We start from the raw sequence: 21,329 nt of genomic DNA on the forward strand, positions 1-21,329 counted from the left end.
GAGTTAAAATTTCAAAGCTCTAGAGCTAACCGTTCTCGAGTTTTTAGGAACATGACGTTGAAATAAATAAATAAAAGGACAAACTTTAAGACTTATAGCTGATTGCTTTCCCTTTTCAAATGTGTTGTAACTTTAGATCGTCATATGTTTGTGAAGCTCTGCTTGGTAAATTAAATCACAACCGAGGCTTAGGGTATGAAGCATGTTTGATGCAACTAGTTAGGTTCATTTTTAAGATATAGCAAAGATATTTTTCATATTTTAAGGTGATATGTAATATATGTTTCCTAGCCCAAGGAGGTGCTCACGGGCGGAGTCTCCAAATTACTGTGATCAGCAATCCGAGGTCCAATTTTCGGGACCAGTTCTCTTGGATAATGACCCCCCCTCAGTACACCCTTGCGTACCAGCCTATCCGCAGCTGTTACTGTTTTAAACTTAGTTATTACTTAATATCCAAAGCCAATTGTACAGGTCTTCCTCATTTCCCCGTTAATTACATGCGTGTCTCTCCCTCTCTATATTTGCGCAGTGACGTAACTAGGCCAATGCGATGCATCGGGACCAGTCTAATTTATAAGTAAATATAGAAGGGGACTATTTTGCATTGGGGCCCAATTTTTCTTGTTACACCACAGTCTGTGCGTATAATTTTTCTGCGTGTTTTCAGCTGCCAAGTGAACGACGGACGGTACAGGTTGCGAGAGACAACAGTGCCCATGAGATATAGTGGAATACCCTTTTCAGACAGACATTTTAAACCAGGTTTGGTAATCATAGATATGGTATAATATTTTAGTATAAAAGTTTCATTTGGTTTGCAAAGCAACGGTTAAAAGGAGCCGAATAATGTTTCTAATAGTGGGTAAAAACACCAACCAATGAAGTAAAATTTGAATATAGTTTTGGTAAATGACCCATAATCATATGCTATTTCGTAAAACGTAATTTGAAACCCAGACGATTATAAACTGAAAATACGAAACACCGTAAGACATGAAAGTGGTCTTCGTATAAATAAAAATTTCGCAGGTTGGGTCAACATTTTACCCAATCTTTTACTAAAGCATACAAGTGTTTTATAAGCTTCGTATTAAAAGGGTATTAGGAAATGATTACAAGCAACGTCAAACATAACTTCGTAGCTAAATCAAAACAAGCTGGGCAAGCAAAGTGATTTTTATAGAAAGGAGTAACAACAACGACTTTGATAAGAAACTGAGCTAAGGTCGAGTACGGGGGTTGGATTGAAAGAATATCATGGGGTTTCCAATATTGTTTAAACGTGTTATTAAGCGTAGCTATCACTGTGGAAACTTGCCAGGAAAGTTGGCTGTCCTTCGCGCATTAGGGGAAGGAAAAGGGGAGCTTCAGAAAGCGACTCTAGAGAAAAGATTGATGTCCGTCGGAAGCCAAGAGAGTTGGGGGAAAAGGGAAGCTTCGGAAAGCGACTCTAAAGAAAATATTGCTTTCGGTCGGAAGCCAAGAGAGTTGGGGGAAAAGGGGAGCTTCGGAAAGCGACTCTAGAGAAAAGATTGCTGTCCTTTGGAACCCGTGTTTTAATATTTTTTTTTATAAAATAGAGCAATGTTGCTTGTGCGTGATCAAGTAACAGGTGACCGGGTTACAATGCGTAGAAGGGTGGTGGCAAGCCCTTCATGCCACGCGAGCCAACAGCTCCCTACGCTAACTATTACCGTTAACCTCAGCAAGTTTTTATGGGAAGGGGAAACCGAAGATCTCGGTGGAAAACCCCTTTAACCAGTGGGGAGAGAACTTGCAAACTCTACGCAGAAGGAGTGATTCCGGGTTTTCACCCAGTGCCACTAGCTGGGATCGAACCCGGCTCCTCTTGCTGCGAGGCTAAAGTGCTAACCACTCAGCCACCCCACCTTTTAAAAATTGACAATAAGAGTGGATTATCTGCCAAAAAACAGAACTTGAAAGGCTTAGGATCCTTTGCGGTTTTACCGAATAGGCCAAGTTTCAAATAAGATAAGCAATAGCTGTGTACAGATATTTTCGATTTTTTTCTTTGTTCTTTACCAAATAAACAGTGATAATAAACTAAATTATTTATATCGCTTTTGTTTCTCTACTTGGGTTAAATAAACCTAAGCCTGATTAACCACTGGATTTGCAGCTCGCTCCGCTCAAGTCTTTGTTGAAAATGCCGTTTTCGGCTTTAGCGACGACCTAGGTTTTTATTCGTGTCTAGTTTCATAGCGTAGTATCCTCGTGTTGCGTTTTCCATAAGGCTGACGTCTGACGATACTGAAGCCTTAGAGCCCACCGAGATCAAGAGATGATGTGTCACAAGGGGGCGGGGGTTACCGAGACAAAAGAAGCTCAAAGCCTTGGGACTCTGCCATCGGTTAATACGGCACTGTAGTTTCAGAAGATACATCTATAGCATTTATGTTCAAAAGTAACATGTTACCGAGACAAAAGAAGCTCAAAGCCTTGGGACTCTGCCATCGGTTAATACGGCACTGTAGTTTCAGATGATACATCTATAGCATTTATGTTCAAAAGTAACATATAATCTATAGTAAACATTTTGAAAATACCTTCAGAACTGATCCTAGCGATTTTTGTCTGAATTTAAGTACCGTTACCGTGTACTTAATAATTAATAACCTTGGGCGCTTGTTATTGAAATGGCAAACGATGTATTTTGTGCAAGAACTATAATCACTTATAAATTTTTTCGGTCCATTACACTGCTGTGTCAAAATTATAATGAGGCTTTAAATTTTCTGTAAACAGTGGCGTTTATATTGAGTCAAGAAAATACGAAAGCATAACTTTTGATGCATAAGTTTTTAAAGATTCTAGAGCCATCTACTGAAATAAAAAGTGACTGAAGTTATATTTCATAAAATTTGGTCGAAATGCAATTTAAAATATAAAATATTGCAAGTTTATTTGAAATAAATTTTTTCGAAAGTTAAATATTTTACACGGTTTTATTTCGGAGTTTGAGTTCGCAACTAGATGGTGCAGCGTTTGTGATGCCAAGCTACGAATAAAAAAATCGATGAAGCTTTTTTCCGTCAGAAAATGGCTTCGCAGCGAGATTCCGTCACTTTATCTTCGATCGACAATGAAATTAAGGACCTTTATGAACACTGTAAGAATATTGGACTCACGGACGACGAAATTCGAAAACTAGCTAAACCATTGTTGCTTCAATTGGATCTCGGCTTATTGAAACATACTCGCAAACGCCTCTTTGCAACTGTCGTTTCATGCGTGTTCGTTGCATTCCTGTTTTCGCTGGGATTCGTTCAAGAGGCCATTTATGTTTACTCCCGCTTCGGACTACTCAAGGTATACTAGATTTTTTTATTCCTAATTCAATTTGCAAATTTTTCCACTAGATAATTTGATTGAACAGATATTTCAGATATATTTAAAATTATGAAAAACTGTACTAAATACTAAAATTAATTTTTTAACACAAATACAAATTTTACAGCCAGGGTTTTTCCTATAATATAATTTTACTATTCATGCGATTTTCTTTAAAAGTCATTTACTACCATAGGCCTTAAAAATTTATTATTTACAAATAAACCTTTTGCGGGTCTTCATATAGGCATTCCACAAAATATATAACTATTAAATTTGATCAGAGTTAAATGATTGGGAAAAAAGATTAAAACACCGCTAGGAAACTTGTAGAAGGAATTTGTATGAGTGTAAATTGTGCAAGTTCCCCTTAACTAGTTTTTAAGCGCGAGCGGAAAATCTAGTATCTAGTAGTGTAGTCGCCAATGCCACCGATTCTACCGATTCTCGCGCTGAATTCTACATAACTGTCTGACAATTAGGTTTAGAAAGCTCAATAATATGACAATCGATAGAGATAATCATGCTTTCAGAAGCATATCAATGAAAGTTGACCAACAAGTTGCCAATGAACCCATTTTAGTGACGTTAGGCGATTTTCATCTAGGAATCTACTTAATTGTTTTAAATTTAATTCTATTGCGCTAAAAATGATATAAATAATTAGTCCTCATCAGTTGATCACTACGTTTATGGTTGCATAAAGAAATTTAGATTTTATGTGAGTTATGTGGTTAATTCGCGAAACCATACAATCCGCGCACGCACTATTGTTATATTTGAATTTCGTTCCAATTTAAGACTTAGAACAAAAGCGCCATCTGTCTCCAAATATTTGATATTTGACTTTGAAAACCTTTTCGAATTGTGTTCATTTTGTTGTATACTTTTTGCGTGATTTTAGGGCATCGCACGTTTGCTATATTGGGTTTTGGCTATGCTACATCACGGCACGCTATCTGGGCTATTGCTAGATACGGTTTTGGCTATGCTTTTTAGATATATATATCGAAGTGGGACTAATGCTATGGACAGAATGTCGTTAAGTGTTGTTGTACTTTGTTTGTTTGTTGTGGAAAGCGTCGACACGGTAGATGGAGCTGAGAAAAATAATTTGTAAAATAATTTATATTATTGGTGACGCCGGGATTCGAACTCAGATAGCTGCTAGCCGCGTAATCTCTAAAACCCGACGCCTTTACCAATCCTGGCTTGAACACTTTTATAGTTTGTATTTGGCTAGTTAACTTGTCGCAATTGTCGTTCCTTTTTCCTCCTTATTTTACGTATATTTACGGCGTTTAAGGTCAAGTGTACCTCAAACTTCGCATCCCCCCCAAACCCAGTAGATTTCCACGAAGGGTGACACGGGCGTGGCGGGAAGTTTGAATTACAGTGTGGGGCTACACAACTTTTACCGATGGCAAGTTTCAGGTTTTTCAGGTAAACAGGGGGCACAATTTCGCCCCCCCTTTAATAACAATACGTTAAAGTCAACTCTTAAACTTAGGATGGTACTTTTTATATCAAACGATAGAACGCGCAGTGCCGTTAATTTTCGCCCCCTTCGACCAACCCCCTTAAAGGGAGAGTGACCGAAAAAAACAAGTTGGTCTCATTCGATAGAACTTTTTGACGCGCAGGCTGTGCCATTAATTTCCGCCCCCTCCGAATAACCCCCTTTAAGGGAGAGTGACCGAAAAAAACAAGTTGGTCTCATTCGATAGAACTTTTTGACGCGCAGGCAGTGCCGTTAATTTCCGCCCCCTCCGACCACCCCCCTTTAAGGGAGAGTGACCGAAAAAAACAAGTTGGTCTCATTCGATAGAACTTTTTGACGCGCAGGCAGTGCCGTTAATTTCCGCCCCCTCCGACCAACCCCCTTAAAGGGAGAGTGACCGAAAAAACAAGTTGGTCTCATTCGATAGAACTTTTTGACGCGCAGGCTGTGCCATTAATTTCCGCCCCCTCCGACCAACCCCCTTAAAGGGAGAGTGACCGAAAAAAACAAGTTGGTCTCATTCGATAGAACCTTTTGACGCGCAGGCAGTGCCGTTAATTTCCGCCCCCACCGAACAACCCCCTTTAAGGGAGAGTGACCAAAAAAAACAAGTTGGTCTCATTCGATAGAACTTTTTAACGCGCAGGCAGTGCCGTTAATTTCCGCCCCCTCCGACCAACCCCCTTAAAGGGAGAGTGACCGAAAAAACAAGTTGGTCTCATTCGATAGAACGTTTTGACGTGCAGGCTGTGCCGTTAATTTCCGCCCCCTCCGAACAACCCCCTTAAAGGGAGAGTGACCGAAAAAAACCAGTTGGTCTCATTCGATAGAACTTTTGGACGCGCAGGCAGTGCCATTAATTTCCGCCCCCTCCGACCAACCCCCTTAAAGGGAGAGTGACCGAAAAAACAAGTTGGTCTCATTCGATAGAACTTTTTGACGCGCAGGCTGTGCCATTAATTTCCGCCCCCTCCGACCAACCCCCTTAAAGGGAGAGTGACCGAAAAAAACAAGTTGGTCTCATTCGATAGAACTTTTCGACGCGCAGGCTGTGCCATTAATTTCCGCCCCCTCCGACCAACCCCCTTAAAGGGAGAGTGACCGAAAAAAACAAGTTGGTCTCATTCGATAGAACTTTTTGACGCGCAGGCAGTGCCGTTAATTTCCGCCCCCTCCGACCAACCCCCTTAAAGGGAGAGTGACCGAAAAAAACAAGTTGGTCTCATTCGATAGAACTTTTTGACGCGCAGGCAGTGCCATTAATTTCCGCCCCCTCCGACCAACCCCCTTAAAGGGAGAGTGACCGAAAAAAACAAGTTGGTCTCATTCGATAGAACTTTTCGACGCGCAGGCTGTGCCATTAATTTCCGCCCCCTCCGACCAACCCCCTTAAAGGGAGAGTGACCGAAAAAAACAAGTTGGTCTCATTCGATAGAACTTTTTAACGCGCAGGCAGTGCCATTAATTTCCGCCCCCTCCGACCAACCCCCTTAAAGGGAGAGTGACCGAAAAAAACAAGTTGGTCTCATTCGATAGAACTTTTTGACGCGCAGGCAGTGCCGTTAATTTCCGCCCCCTCCGACCAACCCCCTTAAAGGGAGAGTGACCGAAAAAAACAAGTTGGTCTCATTCGATAGAACTTTTTGACGCGCAGGCAGTGCCGTTAATTTCCGCCCCCTCCGACCAACCCCCTTAAAGGGAGAGTGACCGAAAAAAACAAGTTGGTCTCATTCGATAGAACTTTTTGACGCGCAGGCAGTGCCGTTAATTTCCGCCCCCTCCGACCAACCCGCTTAAAGGGAGAGTGACCGAAAAAAACAAGTTGGTCTCATTCGATAGAACTTTTTGACGCGCAGGCAGTGCCGTTAATTTCCGCCCCCTCCGACCAACCCGCTTAAAGGGAGAGTGACCGAAAAAAACCAGTTGGTCTCATTCGATAGAACTTTTTGACGCGCAGGCTGTGCCATTAATTTCCGCCCCCTCCGATCAACCCCCTTAAAGGGAGAGTGACCGAAAAAACAAGTTGGTCTCATTCGATAGAACTTTTTGACGCGCAGGCAGTGACGTTAATTTCCGCCCCCTCCGACCAACCTCCTTAAAGGGAGAGTAATCGAAAAAACAGTTAATAAACTCATGGGTATTTTTTTATGAATTTGCGAATTTACATGACTTTTGGTGCCTAAACTACCCAAATGTTTGATATAAATTTCCTAAAATAAACCCCTTTTAATCCCAGTTTAAGAATTTCTTTAAATCATATTTCCACTTATTTCCATAATTTTAAAGAATAATGTTCGTCGTGTTTTGCTTACCTATTTCACCTTTGATACTTTCCGTCTATCTAACGATAGGAAATCACATGGCCTCAACAGCTTTTGTATTGGTTTATTTGGTTTGCCCACCCGGGTATCCTGAGGGTGGGCGGTGGCCACTCTTTAACATAGGATGGTAAATTATATATCAAACGATAGGAAATCACATGGCCTCAACAGCTTTTGTATTGCTTTGCCTACCTGTGTCTACTAAGGGTGTATGGGTTTGCCCACTCGAATACACTGATGTGGAACTATTATTACGGCCTGGGCCGCCTTGTTAGTTTCTCATCGAATATATATTAGAAGTATCCTGAGGGTGGGTGGCGCCCAAGTTTTAATCCTTCAACTTAGGATGGGATTTTATATATCTAACCATAGGAAATCACATGGCCTCAACAGCTTTTGTATAGCTTTGCCCACCCACGTATCCTGAGGGTGGGTGGCGCCCAAGTTTTAATCCTTCAACTTAGGATGGAATTTTATATATCTAACCATAGGAAATCACATGGCATCAACAGCTTTTGTATTGGTTTGTCTAACGATAATTAATTATACTTTACTATTTACCTTTGGTTTCCCCCTAGCGACTACAAAACAAGGTTCTCGGAGCTCCTGAAATCGTAAGATAAAACTAGGGATATGAAAACTTATTACTCCGGGTTTACGATGCCAATGGTCATTTAATCAGGACACAAGAATACACTATCAATGAGGTTGTTAGGCAACCGTGTACATCAATTCACACAAAAAACGATTATCTTTCCCGACACTCCCAACCCAACAATAATGGTTTCTACCCACTCACTAATAAACCTGACACTATCCAAATATTAACACAATTTATTAACTAATCCCCAATATTAATAATTACTGCCAAGCCATTTTCGAGAAAGTACTTATCATGATAGTTCGGAGAAATCGGATGAAACACGCAGCACTTCGGAAAGACGAAACTTAAAGAAATTTGAATAGATGGCCACAGAGGAAGAGTATAGAGCTTGAGGTGGCGTTGATATCTCTTGAAACGTAGAATGATCACTCCTTGGGTCAGCTTTCGGATTTAAGGCAGTTCGCCGCGATGGCGAATTAAATTAGTTTGTCCTAGCCTCCCTGGCTTTTATCTCGAAAAACTCGAGTTTGGTTTCAACTCCGTGGTACGCCCGGACTCGGGACTTTAACTTTATGTCTACCGGAACTCAGGAAGGACACCTTCCTTGCCTTCTTCTATCTCAGACTTCCCTTCTTTTTTCTGTGTTCCTTCTTTTTGGTGTCCTGGGACATCCGGGCACCTTGGGGTCACGGGTCACGTGGTGGTCACGCTTTGGTGGGAGGAGTTTACACTACCCAATATAAAAATTACGAGTAGTTATAATACAGTTCTACAATTATTTATGATTTATAATTGATACTAAGAAATTTTAAAAGTTATTCGGAAGATGGCTTTATGGCTTATTTATCATGGCTTGGCAGTTGGCTTGGAAATTACCCAAATAATTAACAAACCAAAATACACTAATAAATTATATAAATAGTAAAATCCCCTGACAAGTAAAAATATTCCCCCAAAACCCCAGCATACACTTTCAAAACAAAGTCATAAATTCTTCACCACGAAAGGAAAAACATTTTTCCCGAGAAACTAGGACGTTTTGGCGATTTGACCATTGGCATGTTTTCTTTTTGGATTTCAGAAACTGAAGAGTAATAAAAGGAGATGAGCTCTGACCTTGCCCTACGCTAGAGGAAGAAACCACTTAAGGTAGCCCGCTTCCCGACCTCTGGGACCTGGGGACTCTAATGACCTTTTCGGGGAAACGAACCGCCGATAATAAAAAAGGACCTTTCTTAAAATATTTTTCGAAATATATAAATTTAGTGTGACATTTGCCCACCCACGTATCCAGAGGGTTGACGGTGCGCAATCTTTAACATAGATTGGTAAATTATATATCAAACAATAGGAAATCACATAGGCTCAACAGCTTTTGTATTGCTTTGCCCAACCGCGTATCCTGAGGGTGGGTGGCTCCCAAGTTTTAATCCTTCAACTTAGGATGGTATTTTATATATCGAACGATAGGAAATCACATGGCCTTAACAGCTTTTGTATTGGTTTGCGTATCCTGATGGTGGGCGGTGCCCACTCTTTAACATATGATGGTAAATTATATATCAAACAATAGGAAATCACATGGGCTCAACAGCTTTTATATCAGTTTTCCCACCCGGGTCTCCTGATGGTGGGCGGCATCCACTCTTTAACTTAGGATGGCAATTTATATATCAAACGATAATAAATCACGTAGCCTCAACAGCTTTTGTATTAGTTTGCCTACCTGTGTCTACTAAGGGTGTATGGGTTTGCCCACTCGAATACACTGATGTGGAACTATTATTACGGCCTGGGCCGCCTTGTTAGTTTCTCATCGAATATATATTAGAAGTGACATTAGATGGAGCTACAAGTTGTACGCCGAGCTTTGGTGAAGTTTGAAATTTCGGTGAGAAGTTTGAAATAACGGTTCGCGAAAATAGTTATAAATTTAAAAGGATTAATTTGGCGGAAAGTTTGAATTAGACAATTTATTTCGATATGCTTGAATAGGATTATAATTGGCGGGTGGCGGGAAGTTTGAATTAGACAATTTCTTTCGATATGCTAGAATAGGATTATAATTGGCGGGTGGCGGGAAGCTTAAATTAGGCATTTTATTTTGATATGCTAGAATAGGATTATAATTGGCGGGTGGCGGGAAGTTTGAATTAGACAATTTCTTTTGATATGCTCGAATAGGATTATAATTGGCGGGATGTTTGAATTAGATAATTTCTTTCGATATGTTGTAATAGGAATATTTTTTGACGTTGTAAATTAATTATATTGGATTATTATTGCACGTCGTAAGACATCGAAGGTAGCTTAACTATTTAACCGTTGATAACTTGCGTCGATGTGAAACTAATATTCTGGCTAGGCCGACTTGTTTATTATATCATGAGTATTGCTATACAATGTTTAAGCTATACCATTTTGGTTAGTTTGGTTTTTTTAATAGATGGTCCCCATTTGCTTATACAAGGTGTTTTTTATTCTGCTATAATAAAGATAATTTTCATTGATTATATTGATTTTTCACTGGATGAATGACATGGTAATTAGGATCGTTGTCAATCCACTAGGTTGTTAAAAATGACTGCTTTGGTAGATACTCCTTATTTAATGGTGATTATTAACGCATGGTCATGGATTTCTTTTGAGATGATATTACTCCGTGGTTGTTTATGCGTTAGTTATGTTAAACGACAGGGTGATTGAGATATTGTTTTTAATAAACAGGTTGTTCTGAAACAAACAGCATTTGCATCAGACGTTATCGAAGGTTATTAAGATAATGGAAAAGGTGAATAAAATCTTATTTAAATTTAAAGTTAATATTCAAAATATATTTAATAAATCGGGGGGATTGTGTGAACATAAATGTCCGTGACAACTTGTTACAAAAAATTTCTGGAGTTTTGTGTCAATCGATTGAACAGATCATGTACCAAGAATTTGATGATTTGCCAATTTTAGTGCTCTTTGGTGATTTTCCACATCAAACTTAATTTAAGAAATGCATGTAGATTTATTTAGTATAATACTATATTTTGGTAATGCCTTTTCATATCGAAGCTGTGTTTATAGTGACATCAAAATATTTTAAGCGTGCGCATAATTGTCATATTTGAATTTCGTCCCAATTCTATGTTAAGCATCTGTCTCTGGCATTTTTGCTGTGGCAATTTTTGGCATACTTTATCAGCGCACTATTTACGACAGTCATTTGATATAGGGAAGTGTTTTATATGCAATGTCTCATTTCCCCCTACTTTTTTTTACCGGTTTTTTCGTTATTCTACAGGGTGTTTTTGGTAAGCAATTCGTGAACAGTGCGTAATAAAATTGAACTGAGCTAGCATCCTTTATAACAAACTCACCAGAAATTATGAGTGCTGAAAATATGAACCCACCGCAAAAAATTCACGGACCAGGCCCACCGATAACAATGCACCTCAAAAAACACTATATTGCGCTTAGTTTGGTTCGTATTTTCGCATTGTTATCAGTGGGCCTGATATATAGCGTGCTGGCCATTCTTCTAGATTACTTTGGTTTGTATGTAAGCCATGATCTTTTTACGGAGAGTTTGTTATACAGAGTGTTGGTGATTATATGTTCCTTTAGTTTATATTTTCAGCACTCATTTTTTCTTGTAAGTTTGCTATACAAGATTTTGGGTGATACTAATTTGCCCATGCAAATTATTTTTGCTAAATTACCAAGAACTTGCTATTTTCAGTAGTAGACAAGGATTTGCAAAATAAATAATCTTTTGCCCAGAACATTTAGCAAAATACCTCACTTATGTTTCGAAATTTCAGGAAAAGTCATATTTGCAATCAGACACTAATTTACCCATCACATTTTCATAATGCTTTACTACAATATTATATTTAACGAGAAAATTTTTTATAATAGGCCAAATTTTTGCAAAATGAATACTTATTCACCCAGAACTTTTGCAAACTGCATCTTTCCGCTAATGAATTTACCCAATAATATTTTAAAAAGTTTAATTTTTAAATTTAAAATACGCCATAGTTTGCAAAATTGCCACTTAATTACCCAGAACTTTTGCAACCTACCGTTTGATTTTGTTCAGAAATATTTTACAATGAGTTTTTTAAAATTTAAAATAGGCCATAGTTTGCAAAATAGATGACTAATTTCCCCAGAACGTTTGTAAAATGCATGACCTTATTTATTGTTTAACCAAAAAATAGTTTACGAAGTATAATTTTTGAAATAGGCCATAGTTTACAAAATACAGACTATTTTACCCAGAACTTTTGCAAAAGACGTTACCTATATATTGATTTCGCCCAGAAATATTTTACAAATAGTTTTTATGGCCATGGTTTGCAAAACGAATATTTAATTACCCAGAACTTTGGCAAACTGCTTCTCTCCGCTATTGAATTTACCCAGAAATATTTTAAAAAAATCAATTTTAAATTTTAAAATAAGGCATACAAAAATGTCCTTTTTTGTCGCAACCTATTTTTCCTAATTGTATTTAGTCATGATTTTTTATAACCAATATATACGATAATTTAAATTTATACTTTCAAAAACCATAGATGGGTAACGCATTTTGCAAAAGTTCTGGGTAAATAAGTATTTTATTGACTAAGGCCTATTTTAATTTTTTTTACACTGGGTAAAATATTTCTGGGTAATATCAATAGATAGGTAACGCATTTTGCAGAAATTATGGGTAAATTAGTGTCTATTTTGCAAACTATGGCCTATTTAAAAATTTAAAATTTAATTTTTTAAAATATTGGGTAAATTTAATAGCGGAGAGTTTCAGTTTGCAAAATTTCTGGGAAAACTAGTATTTATTGGGCCAATCGTTGTCTATTTCTGAAAATAACAAGTTCTGGGTATTTTGCAAAATCATTTCAGCCTGATTGATTTTTATTGTGTCGAGTGTTTGGGTCTAGTCTCAGTGCCGCTCTTTGCACATTTTCTTTTTCACGTCTAGAGACGGGTGGCTTCGTTTCGGAACTGTTGCTACGTAATTTCTTCATTGTCGTGGTGATTAATCTTATGTTTGTAATTTTATAGTGATCATATTTTACATCAAACCACGAAATATAATTAAAGTGTCATAAATAGTATTTATTAGAGTATTTGCATGTAGTGTTAATTAACGAGACTTTGGTTCGCACCAAACACATGTGCGCTGCTGTTAACCCTCACTTGCCGTTGTAGGTGGACTATGTTACATAATTTCTCGTTAGAATGCCTTTGTTTAACATTTCCAAAGAAATTTATTGAAGCCTTGTTTCACACGAAACGTGCAATGAGTGGACGAAAATATGAAAACTTAATTATAATCCTTATGCTAGTGGAAAGGATTCCATGGAAATAACAACACATGATCGCCTTAAAAATTTCCTTCTCCCATCAGTAAATGCATTTTATGTCCATAGACAAGTGAAACTATTTGAACCGGTAATTGTAGATTAGGATGACGATGTAATTCGCACTGGGGCCCCGTACATCGTTTGTTTTGGGACCTAATAACAAGTAAAGACGGCCCTGAGTTAAAAGCTACGTAATTAACGTCATTAAACGTGAACAAGGTTTCATTGAATAAAATGCGTTTATGGCATACTTATGAATGATAATCTTGCAGATGAAGTGGTGTTCAGCTAAATTTCGCCTTTGACCCTAATTAGTTTTAAGTATTGTGATTCTGGTAGTTTATTACAAGCCAATGCACGCAGTGAAATAATGATATATCAATGATCTATCATTTAATTGACACTATTTTTATATATCGAAACGTATTGCCAGTAGGTCAATTTCAGTTTTTTTTCTACCTACGTATAAACAACCGTGATAGCATTGTTGCCGGTCATGGTTTGTAAAAATTGAACTGCCCACATTTGGGCGAAGTCCATACGTTCTTATATAAATGACCGATTTTCTGAAATTACCATAAATATATTTTGAAAATGTACGGGTCCAGAGATTTAATAATCACTGTATCGTAGATATTGCCGTATGTCAACTGGGAACCACTTTACCGAAGTCCATGTGCCGTTGAAAATCCTTTTTACGTCAACAATAAAAATCGAATAACAACTAAAGATTGCGAAGTAAGTGTTTACGTCGATATTTTAATAAGTTTTGGAAATCTGGGTGATTTAAAACCGAAATGGATTTGATATGGTCACGAATGGACAAGGTGGCATCAACCTGAACACAAACTATTCGATTGAGGAGTCTCAGCTAAATCTTTTAGTGCGGTGCAGTTCATTCAGATAGATAAATATAATTATTATTTTTTTAAATTTCAAATCAAAATATACCAAATTTATTTTATCTGAAAATAAACGATTTTTGTTTCGCACCAAAACGCGGGCTGCCATTAGTACGCGGGTCATTCCATGACAGATGGGCACAGCATGTCAACCCGACCCCAACCGATTTCGTTCAAAATTGGTATAGGTGGTTTTTACTATCGTGAAAACCGAAATCTCAAATAATTTTGAAATCGGAGTAGTAGTTTTGGAGATACAGAAAATAGCCATTTTCAAAAACGACTTGACCCCTAAAACTGACCAATGCATAACTTCGTCAATTTTGAACCAAAGTGGTTGGGGTCGGGTTGACATGCTGTGCCCATTTGTCATGGAATGACCCACTAGGTAAAAGAGGTAGTAAGGCGGTGTGGTTTGCACTTTCATCTCGAAGCAAAAGGAGCTGAGGTTGAATCTAGCTTGTGGCACTGACTTGTGAGTGAAATCTCGGAACAGCTCCAGCGTTCTCTCCCTGCTGGATTAAGATGTTTTTCCTTTAATTCTTGGGTGATTTCATCCCATTGAAACGCGTTTAAAATGTCACTTATTGAATTGCGCCTTGCTAATTGCTGTTATTAAGTTGTAGGTGACAATACAACTCAAGGTTTTATTATCGGAAACATTTTCCCGCCACCCTACACTCTATTGAGGTAACTTACAAGCCTATGCACAATGAACCTTTAGGTCGAAGTGCTTGGCTTGCCATCCCACTCAATAATAACTTACAAGCCCACGGGTGCTGGCATTTAAACGAGTACCAGACAACAAACCTGGAAATAACGCAATTCTATGAAAATGTAAGGATGTTACATGAATTAAAAGGGAATTATTAAAATAGAAACGTAAAACGGGTGAAGCTCCATTATGTCTTTTCTCGTTTCCCAATACTAATCAATTATGATTTATAAATAAATAAAAATCTTCTGTAGATTTGCGAAGACCTGATAACATTGGACGTAAGGAAAGATGTGAGCCCCAGCGATATTTTGGAGAATTACTTGGAAAACTATGTTCCCGTTATTGTGTCGGATGCCATGAATGACTGGGAAGCCAGTAAACCTTTCGCTTTCGAAGCCATAACACAGGTAAATTTGAAAGCTTTAATGATGATTGACACTATGATTAACAAAGAATGACTACGATGATAATATTTGCCACAAACTATGTTGTTTTGGGTAAGGAGGTAAATTAATTTTTAAAAACTCATTTTTGTTCAACCATAAGACTCAATATAACGGACAACAATCAAAACAGAACCAAAACTAAAACCTATGTTTCCTAAATATTATATCGATTTAATATCTTTTTAAAACTTTTGCTGTATTAAATAAGGAAATGTTCTTCCTGTTTCAAATTTAGATTTGGGTATTCAAGAATATAAATTTTTAATTTAGTATATTTCTAGGCACTTCAATTTTTAAAGTTTCACTTTCTGAAATCGTTTTTTTTTAGTTTACCACATTTTTATTTTCAGTTAATACAATTTTCTTTTCGTTGTGTCGTTTTCTCTACAGGGGTACTTGACTGATATGAAGGTGTCAGATTCCATTCTTTGCATGTTCGATACAAATCTGCGGGTATCGAATCCTTTGTCGCTAATTCGAAAGATATCGTCGAAGACAAACCCGACCCGATGGTTTGCTCACTGGTAAGCCAACGAATCGCGGAATGTGAAACAAATCAAAATGTTTTTATTGTTAATTTAGGGAAAATTGTGAGTTAGCCAATCAGAAACACGTTCGCAAATTCTACCAAAGACCTTATTTTCTTCCATCGGGATTTGAAATGACTCTCAGTAACTGGATCCTCATTTCATCTAATTACAAAGGGCGCAACTTCAAATTGGTAAGCCTTAGATTTTATTTACATAACCCGCTAAAACATACTAAGGAAAAAGCCATTTTGTAAACGGTACTTCTGTCAAAAGTGACATCCTTACCAAATGCTTGTCAAAGGAATCGATTTGAACTGAACGCTAATCGCGAGGTAAAAGCAAAGAAGTTGAATGGAGGTTATACACAATAGATAAGCAATCAGAATAAGGAACGTAAATATGGTCGTTATATTTATAAACAACATGCAATAGCATCAATGAAAGTTAGAAAGTTATTTATCTTCTTTTATTTTTAATTTTATTAATCTTATTCAAAAAGAGCCACGATACTAAACCAGTAATAATTAAAACATCGGAAACTACAATTTGTCATGAAATTAAATGTGCATTTTTACAAAAGAAATAAATCTCATTAGCCTTCATGACATAAAAATAAACCCACTTATAACCTTTTTCTAATAAGAGGCGATTCTTATCGAATTAATAAACTAACATAATAGCTTTTTCAACCAAAAAAATAAACTTTGGCCTAAAGGTTCCCACCGAAATAATTAAATGTTCTAAGCCATTCCCAAAAAAAAACTGGGAGAAGAGGAGTGTTTAAGCATAACATCTTGTTTGTTATAAAACAATTTAATTTTCATTTTAGTTTCTCCACTTATTTAAATCCTTTTTTGTGGTTTCTTCATTATTGTTATTCTTTTTCATTTATTTGCGTGTTTTATTAAAACTATTTTAAAGAATGCGTTTTAATTTCATTTGTTTTTGTACATATCACTCAAGTTCGTAGATAGTTAGCTAAATGTTTATTGAAAATCTGGTTTTCGGTTGAGTTTGTGATTTCTTTTAGTTTGAATGGGCAGAAATCTGAGATGAAGTTGAGATTTGACTCTAAATTATCTAGAACCAATAATTTCAGAGTTTAAATTATCAATTGTAAATTTCTTCACACTGTACCTAAATTGGCTTCGTGTTTGAGATCTCGCAGCTGTACCATATATTCTTCGGTTTACTTCGTTTGATTTTCCAATTAGGGTATTACATTCCATTCATAATTAATATACATGTTAGAGAGAATATCAACTTTATTTCGACTCTCAATTTGCAGATCGATCCCGAAGAAAAGAGCAATGTAGTTTGGTTCGGTCAGGTGCTGGGCGAGAACCAAATTCAGCTGCTTCCCACCAATGAGTGCCAAAAAATATGTCAAGAAATTACTTTCACCTTGGTCGAAGGAGAGATAGGTATTAAATAAACAATTCCAAATGCTAACACTATAAAATGCATTGTATAATGTTGCGTTTTTGATATATTTCAGTGTTAATCCCACTTCGTATGTGGACTTTGAAGTACAAGCCAGGAGAAAATCTCACTAATCTCGCAATCATAGTAGCAGGTTTTTCAAACTAAAGATTTTTGTCATAATTTTCTATCATTGAAAATTTCATTTATTAAATTTATTCGCAATGCAAAGATAGTCAATTATTGGCTTTTACATATGAACAGGGAAAAGCGGTTTCAAACTTTACCTGAAATATCATATTCTGATCTGCAGCAACGTGTTCAGTAAAATGTAAAGTTAATTCCTACTTTTTTTAAAAAGTTTCGATAGTTGTAAGAAGATTTCAATAATCCTACCCCGTTATTGATATTCCGAGATGTTATGTAGTTTGTCGATTTTTAGATGTTCATTGCGATTCCAGAAAAATTCGAAACAAAGTTCTTTTGATCTTGCCCAAACTGTTAAAATGGAAAAGAAAATCGACGTGAAATCGCTACTCTTCTAGACCCCGACGCCGCCAATGTAGGCGCCGGCGCGTCACCGATCTATTTTTAGCACAGTCGCCGCCGAACGATTTTGAACGGCGCGCCGTCGTCAGTTTATAATACTTTTTAACAGGGCTACCAGATTTTAATATCGGTCTCTCTGCAGCTTTAAGAAAAATGTAAGTGTTTTTTGGTATTGAAAGTAAAGACAGTTGATATATCTATTTACGTGAACGTCTTAAACTCCTAGATAAGGGAATGCTAAAACATCCTACAATGAAAACGACATTTCATATAAACGCCGCGCCACAAGGTTGACGCCGCCGTTAAATTTTGGTTCAACGCCGACGTCGACCAAAAACTCAACGCACGCCGATCGCGCCGCCGCTACCGATGGAAAATTACCGGATCGCCGCCGCCGGTCTAATCTCTACGAGCACTTAATAATAGTAATAATAATAACTAGGACGTCACAAAACCCCAAAGGGTATTTTTGACACAGACTTGAGCGGAGCGAGCGAGACGTGAAATAAGAGCATACAAGAAATAGTTATTAAATTGAGCAAACATATTTTATACATCGCCAAAGTTACAAAAGCTCTAATCTCTCTAGTTCTTTTTTTTTGGTTGGTAGCCCGGGTTTACTATTAACCTTCAAAAGGCGCTCAAAATTGAAACCTGGATCGAAGATGTTTAACGCGCGACACCGCAACGTATGACATACCAAGGGCGAATTCGCTGGGCCCGAGATCCACGACTGTTTTCTCAAGCGTTAAACCTTGTGAACGATGAATGCTTATGGCGTAAGCAAGTAACGCCTGTTAAAACCGTAGGAATAATGCCTGTTAAAACCGTAGGAGCAACGCCTGTTAAAACCGTAGGAGCAACGCCTGTTAAAACCGTAGGAGCAACGCCTGTTAAAACCATAGGAGCAACGCCTGTTAAAACCGTAGGAGCAACGCCTGTTAAAACCGTAGGAGCAACGCCTGTTAAAACCGTAGGAGCAACGCCTGTTAAAACCGTAGGAGCAACGCCTGTTAAAACCGTAGGAGCAACGCCTGTTAAAACCGTAGGAGCAACGCCTGTTAAAACCGTAGGAGCAACGCCTGTTAAAACCATAGGAGCAACGCCTGTTAAAACCGTAGGAGCAACGCCTGTTAAAACCGTAGGAGCAACGCCTGTTAAAACCGTAGGAGCAACGCCTGTTAAAACCATAGGAGCAACGCCTGTTAAAACCGTAGGAGCAACGCCTGTTAAAACCGTAGGAGCAACGCCTGTTAAAACCGTAGGAGCAACGCCTGTTAAAACCGTAGGAGCAACGCCTGTTAAAACCGTAGGAGCAACGCCTGTTAAAACCGTAGGAGCAACGCCTGTTAAAACCGTAGGAGCAACGCCTGTTAAAACCGTAGGAGCAACGCCTGTTAAAACCGTAGGAGCAACGCCTGTTAAAACCGTAGGAGCAACGCCTGTTAAAACCGTAGGAGCAACGCCTGTTAAAACCGTAGGAGCAACGCCTGTTAAAACCGTAGGAGCAACGCCTGTTAAAACCGTAGGAGCAACGCCTGTTAAAACCGTAGGAGCAACGCCTGTTAAAACCGTAGGAGCAACGCCTGTTAAAACCGTAGGAGCAACGCCTGTTAAAACCGTAGGAGCAACGCCTGTTAAAACCGTAGGAGCAACGCCTGTTAAAACCGTTGGAGCAAAAACAAATCGTGCCTCGCCCCAAAACGTTGCTGCCAAAACAAATCCTACCTTCGCTACTCAATCGCCCCAAAACGTTGCTGCCAAAACAAATCCTACCTTCGCTACTCAATCGCCACAAACAACCCATAACAAAAAAGCAGCCGCTCCACCAGCAAAGTACGTTTTATAATTAAATTTAAATAATGTAAATAAACAATTTAAATAATGTAAATAAACAATTTAAATAATGTAAATAAACAATTTAAATAATGTAAATAAACAATTTAAATAATGTAAATAAACAATTTAAATAATGTAAATAAACAATTTAAATAATGTAAATAAACAATTTAAATAATGTAAATAAACAATTTAAATAATGTAAATAAACAATTTAAATAATGTAAATAAACAATTTAAATAATGTAAATAAACAATTTAAATAATGTAAATAAACAATTTAAATAATGTAAATAAACAATTTAAATAATGTAAATAAACAATTTAAATAATGTAAATAAACAATTTAAATAATGTAAATAAACAATTTAAATAATGTAAATAAACAATTTAAATAATGTAAATAAACAATTTAAATAATGTAAATAAACAATTTAAATAATGTAAATAAACAATTTAAATAATGTAAATAAACAATTTAAATAATGTAAATAAACAATTTAAATAATGTAAATAAACAATTTAAATAATGTAAATAAACAATTTAAATAATGTAAATAAACAATTTAAATAATGTAAATAAACAATTTAAATAATGTAAATAAACAATTTAAATAATGTAAATAAACAATTTAAATAATGTAAATAAACAATTTAAATAATGTAAATAAACAATTTAAATAATGTAAATAAACAATTTAAATAATGTAAATAAACAATTTAAATAATGTAAATAAACAATTTAAATAATGTAAATAAACAATTTAAATAATGTAAATAAACAATTTAAATAATGTAAATAAACAATTTAAATAATGTAAATAAACAATTTAAATAATGTAAATAAACAATTTAAATAATGTAAATAAACAATTTAAAATTAGTAGTTAATTACCTAAAACTAATTAAATACCTAATTAAAATATATAAAGAACTAATTAAATACCTAATTAAAATCTATGAAGAACTAACTAAAATAAATAATTAAATAACTTATTTACAAATGTAACGATCTACAAATAATTCATTATTTCCAAAGGAGAAACCTTTTGGAGGACCCAGCGTTCGATGAATTCAACGAAATGGCCAATTTCATTCCAGTTACATTAATGTCTGGGGAAATAGTTGTAAAATTAGGCAGTAGAGTCATTGAAATTGAAGTTGTGGAAACCCTGAATTTCATTTTGGACAGAATTAAATAAAAAAATGCATAAAAAACCGCCTTTCATTTTTCTCATCTCCCTCTCTCCCGCAATGCATAAAAAAAGACTTTCAATCCCCTCCCCTCTTACACACACTTTACGTGAACAGCCAGGTTCTCTATCGAAAGTCGCCTTACACACATGCTATCTAGCGATACTATTAGACCCAGGCTTCGGACGGTTTCTACTCTCTCGCCTTTTACGCGCGCTGCGCTGCCAGGTTCCCTCTATACGTGCGCTATCTGGCTTCTCTCTCTCCCTACTCTCTCCCTTTATACACGCGGTCCCCTTTTGCGCGCGCTTCCAGGTTCACCGGGTGTTCACCGGGCGCCAGGCTTCAAGCGGTTTCTACTCTCTCGCCTTTTACGCGCGCTGCGTTGCCAGGTTCCCTCTATACGCGCGCTATCTGGCTTCTATCTCTCCCTACTCTCTCCCTTTATACACGCGGTCCCCTTTTGCGCGCGCTTCCAGGTTCACCGGGTGTTCACCGGGCGCCAGGCTTCAGGCGGTTTCTACTCTCTCGCCTTTTACGCGCGCTGCGTTGCCAGGTTCCCTCTATACGCGCGCTATCTGGCTTC

The 21,329-nt window shown here is 37.2% G+C and overlaps 1 protein-coding gene across 1 annotated transcript; it reads left to right on the forward strand.

Moving 5' to 3' along the window:
• Window positions 1-3,063: 3,063 nt before the first annotated feature.
• LOC149949857 (uncharacterized) lies at window positions 3,064-20,751 on the forward strand. Its single transcript, XM_090169531.1, has 9 exons — window positions 3,064-3,333; window positions 13,777-13,881; window positions 15,015-15,170; window positions 15,600-15,733; window positions 15,792-15,930; window positions 17,028-17,163; window positions 17,238-17,315; window positions 19,360-19,546; window positions 20,589-20,751. Exons 1-9 carry the CDS (start codon window positions 3,064-3,066, stop codon window positions 20,749-20,751), a joined length of 1,368 nt encoding a protein of 455 aa, XP_090025657.1.
• Window positions 20,752-21,329: the final 578 nt, after the last annotated feature.

Source organism: Leiobunum rupestre, chromosome 3 (genome assembly GCF_980474605.1).
Source record: "Leiobunum rupestre chromosome 3, qqLeiRupe1.1.hap1, whole genome shotgun sequence".
In the NCBI taxonomy this organism is placed as follows: Eukaryota; Metazoa; Arthropoda; class Arachnida; order Opiliones; family Sclerosomatidae; genus Leiobunum; species Leiobunum rupestre.

Bases quoted from the DNA above. Each gene is read 5' to 3' on its own strand.
- LOC149949857 (XM_090169531.1), top strand. From the start codon at position 3,064: ATGGCTTCGCAGCGAGATTCCGTCACTTTATCTTCGATCGACAATGAA. The intron at 17,316-19,359 runs GTTTTTCAAACT...TTAAAACCGTAG, and splicing joins TCTCGCAATCATAGTAGCAG to GAGCAACGCCTGTTAAAACC. The intron at 19,547-20,588 runs GTACGTTTTATA...TTATTTCCAAAG, and splicing joins GCAGCCGCTCCACCAGCAAA to GAGAAACCTTTTGGAGGACC.